Consider the following 8733-nt stretch of genomic DNA (forward strand, 5'->3'; position numbering starts at 1 on the left):
CCACAGGAGGGCAATATTGCACAAAACAGTTTGCTTTTTTAATGTCTAATTTTTATGTTACTAGACATACTCAGGAAGATCAGATTTTTTCAAATAAAAAAAAGTAAAATATTAGAGACCTATACATATGAAATATTTTTTCAAATGCAAATTTAAATAAAATGTTCCTTTTGCTTAAATATTTTTGTATAACACCCCAAGCTAATTACCTTGACAGGTAAAAAAAAAAAAAATCATTTTGTTTCTCCAGGTCTCCTTAGGGGCTGTGTAGTGTCCGTTCATTCATCTGTTTTCTTTGCCGCTTATCCTAATTGGCTATGTAGTTTATGTGCAAAAACTAGTAAACAACTGAAATTCTAGTTAATAGGAAATCAATTAACCAGAGGTATTTATTGCCTATTTAATCAAATAGGTAGAAATTATTAATTTTATTCCTTAAAATATTTCTATGTATTTTTGTATGTGCTATTTCTACCCCTTCTATACTATTTGTGTATATGAATTGTTTTTGTAACTGATATACACAAACGTGGTTGATTGCATTTCTTGGTTTTATTTAGAAAAAAACATCATAGTGTACGATGACAGGATAAAAATAAACAGACTCTCTCATGTCGGAAAAACGGGATGGCACCATAGATGCTTTTGACATCAATATGGCAGTGTAGTGTCACAAAGCACGCGAGCGCTACAACGATTTGCTACTTTTAAAAAGCCGAGCATGTTTAACAGTCTTCACGAACACTGAAATGGCGAACAGAACGATTACCAAGTCATTAACAGCTGATTTCCAGTTAGTATTCCAGTCTTTTGGCAGCATTACGGCCACACTATTGGTATCATCCGCAACTACAACTACAACAACCACGGTCATCTTTCATGATGATACATTTCTGCATATATGACATATTTCATTTTGTTTGTGACACTGGACACTTCTATTGTTCACACACTCGTATTTCACAAAAATGACTACAGTACACCCCTGGCATCCGAGCAACCGGTATTAATTACAGCATCCTGTATCTTCTCAGGGGACAATACCATGTTGGTTGGTTTTCATCTGATTTCGATCATGCATACAGGTTAGACTGGAGTGCTTCGCATGCTTACAATGCGCAATTCAACATGCCCGAAAAGTAGGAAGAAGCAGATCTCATTTAATCCTACGCCTTCTCCCTTTAACAGCAGTTGCTCATACATTTGTTCACTTCCTGTATTCCAGTATGTACCATTTCCTTGTTTTTGTAGAAATGGAAGAAAATGATCTCTATTAAAGCAAAATAAATAAAATCTATAGACGTTCATAAATAGAGAAGTAATAAATATATAAATAGGTAATTTTGCAGTTGGTGCGTGTTTTCTTGGCGATGTCCCCACTGCGTTTTGTCAGATGGTCGTTGACGTACATGTTTGTACTTTTCAGCTTCCTTCCCTGTTTCAACAGTGTGGTTTTGAATTTTTTGCTGGTGAACTTAACGATGATGACTGTTGTGATGTTTCTTCCGTACAGTGGAATGCATGTGACGACGGTGTTGATATCTACTGTACGTCTGCCTCCTTTTGATTGTAGAAAGCTGGCAACATCCGTTATGTCTGGCTCTCCTGTTTCCAACTGCCCTGGCATATGACCCGAGTGTAATTCGGAGCCCCGTCACAATCACGCCGCTCACTCATGAGTTCTGGTCCAGCTCATCGACTGTATTCTTCCTTTTGTACAATGATTTTTTTTCCTCCCCTTGCAAGACCTTCATATCATATGACGGCGCAGTGCTTTATTTTGCCTCCTCATATTCTTGATCTCATCTTGAATCTCAGGGCGGGTCCACTCGAAGTTGTTGTCCTGCGATTACAAACTTTCCAATCTGTGCTTGCAGGCATTTAAAATCCTAATTACACCTAATAATTGTAATTCCATCATATTCTGTTTCCAGGAACTCGAATTCCCCGGCCCAGAATCATTTTGCTTTTTCTTTAGCATTTTGCTGGGCAACTGCTTTGAACTGTAGCGGTTAGCCAGTTAGCTTAGCTTCCCAGCCGCTGGTGGCCCCTTGTACCTTTTTTTTTTTTTTTTCCCGCCAAAAAATCCATACCTCACGCCAGTTCGAGTTCAAGTCAAAGGTGTCAGCAAGCTGTCCGGTTCTTGTGATCGTGATGTGGGGTCAGGAAAGTGCCAAAATAGTTCAAAACTCCGGTAGCAAAAGCCGTGAACGTCCTTTCCGGTCAACAGGAAGTGGTGAAAAAAAGAAAAATATATAGAAATGAAAACTTCAGGAAAATGACCAAAAATGACTAGACAAACAGCCATTATTGTCTAAATACTGTACCTGGCAACACAATACAAGTGTCATGCCTACTGTCAAGCATGGTCGTGGTAGCGTCTGGGCTGCATGAGTGCTGCCGGCACTGTGGAGCAGTGGTACATTGAGGGGAAACACAAATTCCAACATGTACTGTCATGAGCCAGCTTGTCAGTCAGTGTTTATGCAGTCATGGAGCGGTCAGTTGTTGGGCATTCTGCATGTCGGTCATGAAACAGTTGTTGTCCACGCCTGTGGAGCATGCTCTGGTTCACAGCGCCACAGTACAAGTTGAACATTTCCCTCGATGAGCCGCAGTTCCCCCCCAGTGCCGGCACCACTCATGCAGCCCCAAGACCGTGAGGTGACGTGACTTGTCTTGCTTGACTGTACTGGAGGCACGAACACAATTACAGTATCTTGCTCCTTTCTTGTGTTGCCAGCTATTTAGACAATAACGGGTGTGCGTTGAGTCATTTTCAGTGCTATACAAGCTGTACACTGACTACTCTAGATCCAAATCTCATGTCTATAAATGGTCCGTTGAAAAGACTTCCTGTATTAAAGCTGATGGCTGAAATGTGAGGGGTGTGCTTACGTTTGTGAGGTACTGGAAGATGCCCTATGGGGTACATTGCGGTCATCTAAGCATTTCTAGCGGTCTTTGTAGATGCCTATTAGAAGGTTGTTAGCACTTTTTAGCACAGTCCGCAGTGAAACGCAGGGAGGGTATGTATGTGTGTATGTTTGTATAAATACTGTTGGCACACTGGGACCACAGTAGTTTCACACTGGCTCTGCAGTAGAAGTGGACTCCGTCACTCCAGAAATGGACACCTGTGCCACTTTGACTCGCACGTTTGCACCACCAACGCCTCCTCTGACGCTCCTGCCGTACCCGTCGCTCTCCCCGCTGTTGTCCAGAGGCTGCGCGCTTCCCTGACACAAGGTGCAGATGTTGCTGAAGGCCCGACGCAGATCCTTGCTCCTCAAGGCGTAGATGACCGGGTTGACGGTGGAGTTGAGCAGGCACAGCATGCTGCAGAAGGCAAACACTGTCTTGATCAAGTCATCCACTTTCCCGAAGAGGTCGTACACCATGATGGCCAGCAGCGGGCCCCAGCAGATGATAAGGGCCACCAGGATGAGGACTAAAGTCTTGGCCAGGCGGAGGTCCATGCGGGCTTGGTCGGGCCTCACCGCCTGCACCTTGGTGCCCTCCGCCGTGTAGATGATGACGCTCCTCTGGGAGCTGCGGCTCAGCATGCGCACAGCGTGATGGTGCGACTTCCACAGGATGAACATGTAGGCGTAAATGATGAACAGCAGCGGGACGCTCGTCATCCCGATCCAGAACATCAAGTACTTCTCGTCGATGAGGGGGAAAATGTCCGAGCACACTGAGTTGAGGCGCTTGCAATTCCAACCCAGCAGAGGCAGCAGCGAGATGACGATGGAGATGCTCCACATGAGGCTGAAGGCCACCACCGCTTTGGTTTTGGTCACGATGCGCTTGTACGCCATGGGCCTGTGGATGGAGATGTAGCGGTCGATGGCGGTGAGGAAGAGGCTGCCCACGGAGGCAGTGAAAGAGGCGATGACGCCCGCCAGCTTGAAGAGGAAGACCCCCGGGCTGTCTTTCCTGTGTAGGACGTGGAAGTCCAGGAAGCTGTAGACAAAAATGATGCTCCCGATGAGGTCGGCTACAGCCAGGCTGCCTATGAAGTGATAGGAGGGGCGTGATCGCAGCGTCTGAGAGTGCAGGATGACGCACAACACCATCAGGTTCTCCAGGACTGTGAACGTCCCCAAAGTGAGGGCCAAGATGGCGATAGCGAGCTGCTGACCCGGAGTCAGGATCATAAAACACTCCATGTTGTCCGCAAAGTTCTCAGCACACTGCGCCGCTCCACCACTATCCACTGAAGTCCCATTAGCGAGCAGGAGGTTGGTCACGTTTGTGGGCAGAACAGGAGCGAGGGCGCTGTAAATGACCTCCTTGCTGGAGTTGCTAATGGAAGCAGTTTTATCAGAGAGGAATCCAGTCATGGCCACGCTCGAGCCGTCGTCGTAGACCGCATCATTGGACCCGAGGTAGGGCACGCCCGTTGTCAGAATGCTCATGGTGGTGCTCGCCAGCCGGTCTAAAGCCAACTTCATGGCTGAGAGGTGGCACTAGAGAGGATCAGTGGATCGACCGTGTCTAAAAAAAAAAAAAGACAATAAATACGGTTATTTTTCACATAACGCACGACTTTAGGTGAAACTGCACTGCACAATATGACCTAATACGGCGGATGTAGAAAGTGACACACAAATACCACGTTTCCTATGATATAAACAACACAAAACACCGACAGATCATTTCAAAATAAAGAAAAATACCGTCAATGGCCTGTAAAAAAATCTGATAACTTAGCTCAAAAATAAAGCCAGCTTGTCTGCACACCCTTAAACTAAGCAATAAAACTGAGCAATAAAAAATATACTTATTATATATAATGTGAAAAAAAAGTAAATAGTAATAGTAGAAATTATTAATTTTTTTTATTAAATAATGTGACTTCTCTAATATGTGTGTGTGTTACAGTGTACACGTATATTGTTTTAACAGATCAGAAAAAAAAGTTGGTCTTTAAATATTGTGTGTGAGTATATGTGTATATAATATATAAAATGATATATAATATACAGCTAAGTCTCTCTATACAGTATATATAAATAGACTGATCTGTTAAAAAATACAACAAAAAATGTACTGTATATACAGTATTATAATTTATGTATTGTTATTAAGCGGTCAGTAAAATATATGATTTATACCAGGGGTGTCCAAACCTTTTCCAGCAAGGGCCACTTTGATATTTTGTAAACCAACACATTGATATGCTAAGAGGCTATATGTAACTCAAGAAAAAACTGTGAAATGCTACTAAAACAACGTTTTTTTTCCATAATACGAGTTTATTCTTGTAAAATTGCGACTTTTGTTCTTCATTCGATTATGTATTTTTCTGAATATTTTGACTTTATTCCCATAAAATTACAGCTGTTTTTTTTTTTTTTTAATTTTCCAACTATTTCATTTCAGCTTTTCTCTTGTAAATTTTCTTCTCGTAATTATAACTTATATCTTTTAAAACAATAATGTATTTTTTCTTTATTGCCACATTGTTACTGAAATGATATTTTTCCTCATTTTACAAGTTCATTCCCATAAAATTGCAACCGTTCTTTAAATTTTTTTCTCTACATATTTTGACTTTATGGTGGTAAAATTTCTGCCGTTGTTTTTTTTTTTTTTGTATAATTTTCCAAATATTTCAACTTTCTTCTCCTAATATTTTGACTTCATTGCTGTTATAAATTTGCACCCAACCTAAGTTTCCAAAAATTACAACTTTATCCATTGTTTTTGACTTAAAAAAAAACCCTTTAATATTTCAACTTCATGCTGCTAAAATGACATTTTTCCTGATACTATTACTTTATTCTTGTGAAAGTATGGCTTTTTTTTCCTTGCTAGATTACAACGCCTCTCTTAATATTTTGACTTTTGATTGATTTTCCCATTTTTGCTGTTGTTGTTGTTTTTTTTTTCAAGTTTCCTTGTTAAATGACTTTTTAGACTGTGCTGCCGGCCGATAAAATCACAGCCGTGGGCTGCAAATGGCCCCCGGGCCGCACTTTGGACACCGTGAATATATAAACGAAGACAGAATAAATCATCTCAAAACTTAAAATATTTAGTTACAGTACAATTGTTTTCTAAAAAAACAATGGCATCCTTTGCTAAACACATCACTTCCAATAGTTTAGATAACTAGATGTAGTCGGAACACACCACACCATGTCTGCTATGTATTATGTCAAGCAAAGTTTATAGCCAGGTAAACAAGCATTGTGAACCATTTACAGTGCTACCTGGGTTTTCCCCACCAAACACACGTGCGCACACCAGAGTCAAATGTTAAGGTAAATAAAAGCCAGTTTAGCTGGCGTGTCCCAGGCAGAACAAAGGGCTACCATGTTAACAACATACAGAGGTAGATGAATATTGACCGCTGGCCAACTAGCAAAACACCAATGAGCAAGTCCAGGTGCTCATGGAGTGACAGCGGGGACGGCCAATCACATGTTAGCAAAAATCAGCGGAGCCAATCGATGAGCGTGTGGGTGATCTAAAGGGAAACTTCCACTTGAGCGGCCGTTTCCCGCTTGGTCCTAGTGCCTGGACTGTCTCTTTTAGTGTAGCGCAAAGGGGTGTCCAAACTTTTTCCAGGAAGGGCCACATAATGAAAAATGAAAGGATGCAAAGGACACTTTTTTCTACAGAAAACTGTATCTCAGCTTTGTGATTACAGGCGAAAATGACTATTATTAATATGAACTTTGCTCTTTGTTCTTTTTTTCCCCGATTTTTGCTGCTGTTTTTGTTTTTTCCAAAATATTTAACCTTTATTCTTAAATAATCTTCATACATTTTTATTTTCATAATAATAATATATAATATTTCGACTTTATTCCCATATTACAACTTTTTCCCCAACCTAATTTTCCAAATGTTTCAACTTTATTTTCTTTTGTTTCTCATAGATTATGACGGTTTAAAAAAAAAACATTTTTCTTTAATATTTCAACTCTATGCTACAAAAATGACATTATTTTTCCTCACTACATTACGAGTTTATTCTCATAAAATTGCAACTTTTTTTTGTTACAATAAGATGTTTTTCTCTTAATATTTTGACTTTATCCAAATTACAAGTTTTTTCCATTTCTGCTGTTTTTTTAATTTAAATTTCCCAAGTATTTTAAGGTTCTTCTTGTAAATTTTGCTCTCATAATTATGGCTTGTTCCCATATCATGTCTTGTAACATCATTTTTTTCCCACAATCTTAATTTTACTTTATTTTTCATTCATTGTTTTATTTGTTCCTCATAATATTACGACTTTTAAAAAAATAACGTCTTTTTTCTATAATATTTCACCAAAAAATGTTATTTTCCTCCACAATATTATGTTAGTCTCATAAAATTACAACTTTTTCTCGTTAGATTGCAACTTTTTTCTCGGAATACTTTTGACTTTATTCTTCATAGCAGTAAAATTAGTGCTGATTTTTCCAGTTTTGCCGTCGAATGATATTACTAGAAGTACATTTTACGAAGAAGAACAGCAAGAAAGAAAAGAAAGACGAAAGAGAGAAGTTCATATTAATAATAGACTTTTTCACCTCTATCACAAAGCTGAGATGCTGTTTTTGTCTTGAAATATACATAACTTCTTAGCATATCTGCACGTGTTGGTTCACAAAATCTCCAAATCATTTTCGCCATACCATAAGTGCAAATTGGATTGTTAGGCCGGTTTGCGGTCTGTTCAGCACCGTTATAGTTTCTTTAGAGGTCCGAGGCAGGAATAAATCATAAACACATTCCTAAATTAATACCTCGCTGACTAAACTTTGGAATTGTGTTGAACCTGATTGCATTTTGTACCTAATGAAAGTCGGCGAGTGACTCTGTGCACCAACCAGCTGACTGAAGAGCAGATGCAGCACAGACAATAGCGAGAAAGTGAACAGTTGACGACGGCAAGGCTGCACGACCTCGAGGGAAATCACTGCATTCACATGTAGGACACTGCCAGCCTTGCTTATCAATTAACATGAGCTTTTTCATTTCATAATCATTGGGGTAATTAAGTGTCAGGAAGGGGGGGTGAACAAGATGTCGGGGCGTACCGATGCGTAATAACACGAACATTTGCATAAAGAGTCATTGGGTAGGCGCTGTATCGGCTCGCGTGGCAAAGATAACTACTTTTAAGTGTTAGAAAGTAGAAGGAAGTCCTTTCGTCAACAGGTAGTTAGTTAGCTGCTCCGCTTGTTAGATGGAGAACTAGAGGCAGGAACTTGCCCTGTCTATTTATATGGCGCAGATGTGCAATTTACCACACGCAAAGTGCTGCAAAAGCTTGAGAATGGATGGCTAAAGTGCAAGAATTTAACTTCGGAAAAGCTGCACGAACCATATAAAGAGAACTTATTGCTAGGGACCACTTCACTGACGTACATTATTCAGTTAGGAAGAAGCAGCATACCTCCACTTGGCTCTTGTCCACATGGCTCCACATTGATCCGCACGCTGAGTAAAGCGTCCGTCTTAATCAACTATCTCCATGAAAAACTGTTGATTAAAAAAAAAACAGACTAAATATGCGGATATGATGTTTTTGAGGAGGATGTAAGAGTGAGGGAAATGCATCCAGGCAGCCAGCGGAGGCTGCGGGCATGTGTGTGTGTGCGCGCGTGTGTGTGAGCGTGTACGTGTGTCAGGCTTGTTTTGTGGGGTGGGATGGGGGGGTGGCGGGGGGAGTCACATGGTGACGCTGCGCACGCCCCTCCTCTTTAGCCGAGGAGTGACCAA

General features: G+C 40.7%; 1 protein-coding gene across 1 annotated transcript; it reads right to left on the minus strand.

Annotated features, from left to right (window-relative positions):
• Window positions 1-555: 555 nt before the first annotated feature.
• On the minus strand, window positions 556-8604 carry LOC129192486 (cannabinoid receptor type 1B-like). The gene is made up of 2 exons (XM_054796576.1): window positions 8408-8604; window positions 556-4503 (listed from the first exon to the last, which is right to left on the minus strand). Exon 2 carries the CDS (start codon window positions 4458-4460, stop codon window positions 3087-3089), a length of 1374 nt encoding a protein of 457 aa, XP_054652551.1. The 5' UTR covers window positions 4461-4503; window positions 8408-8604; the 3' UTR covers window positions 556-3086.
• Between the last annotated feature and the right edge of the window lie 129 nt (window positions 8605-8733).

Source organism: Dunckerocampus dactyliophorus, chromosome 13 (genome assembly GCF_027744805.1).
Source record: "Dunckerocampus dactyliophorus isolate RoL2022-P2 chromosome 13, RoL_Ddac_1.1, whole genome shotgun sequence".
Taxonomy (NCBI): domain Eukaryota; kingdom Metazoa; phylum Chordata; class Actinopteri; order Syngnathiformes; family Syngnathidae; genus Dunckerocampus; species Dunckerocampus dactyliophorus.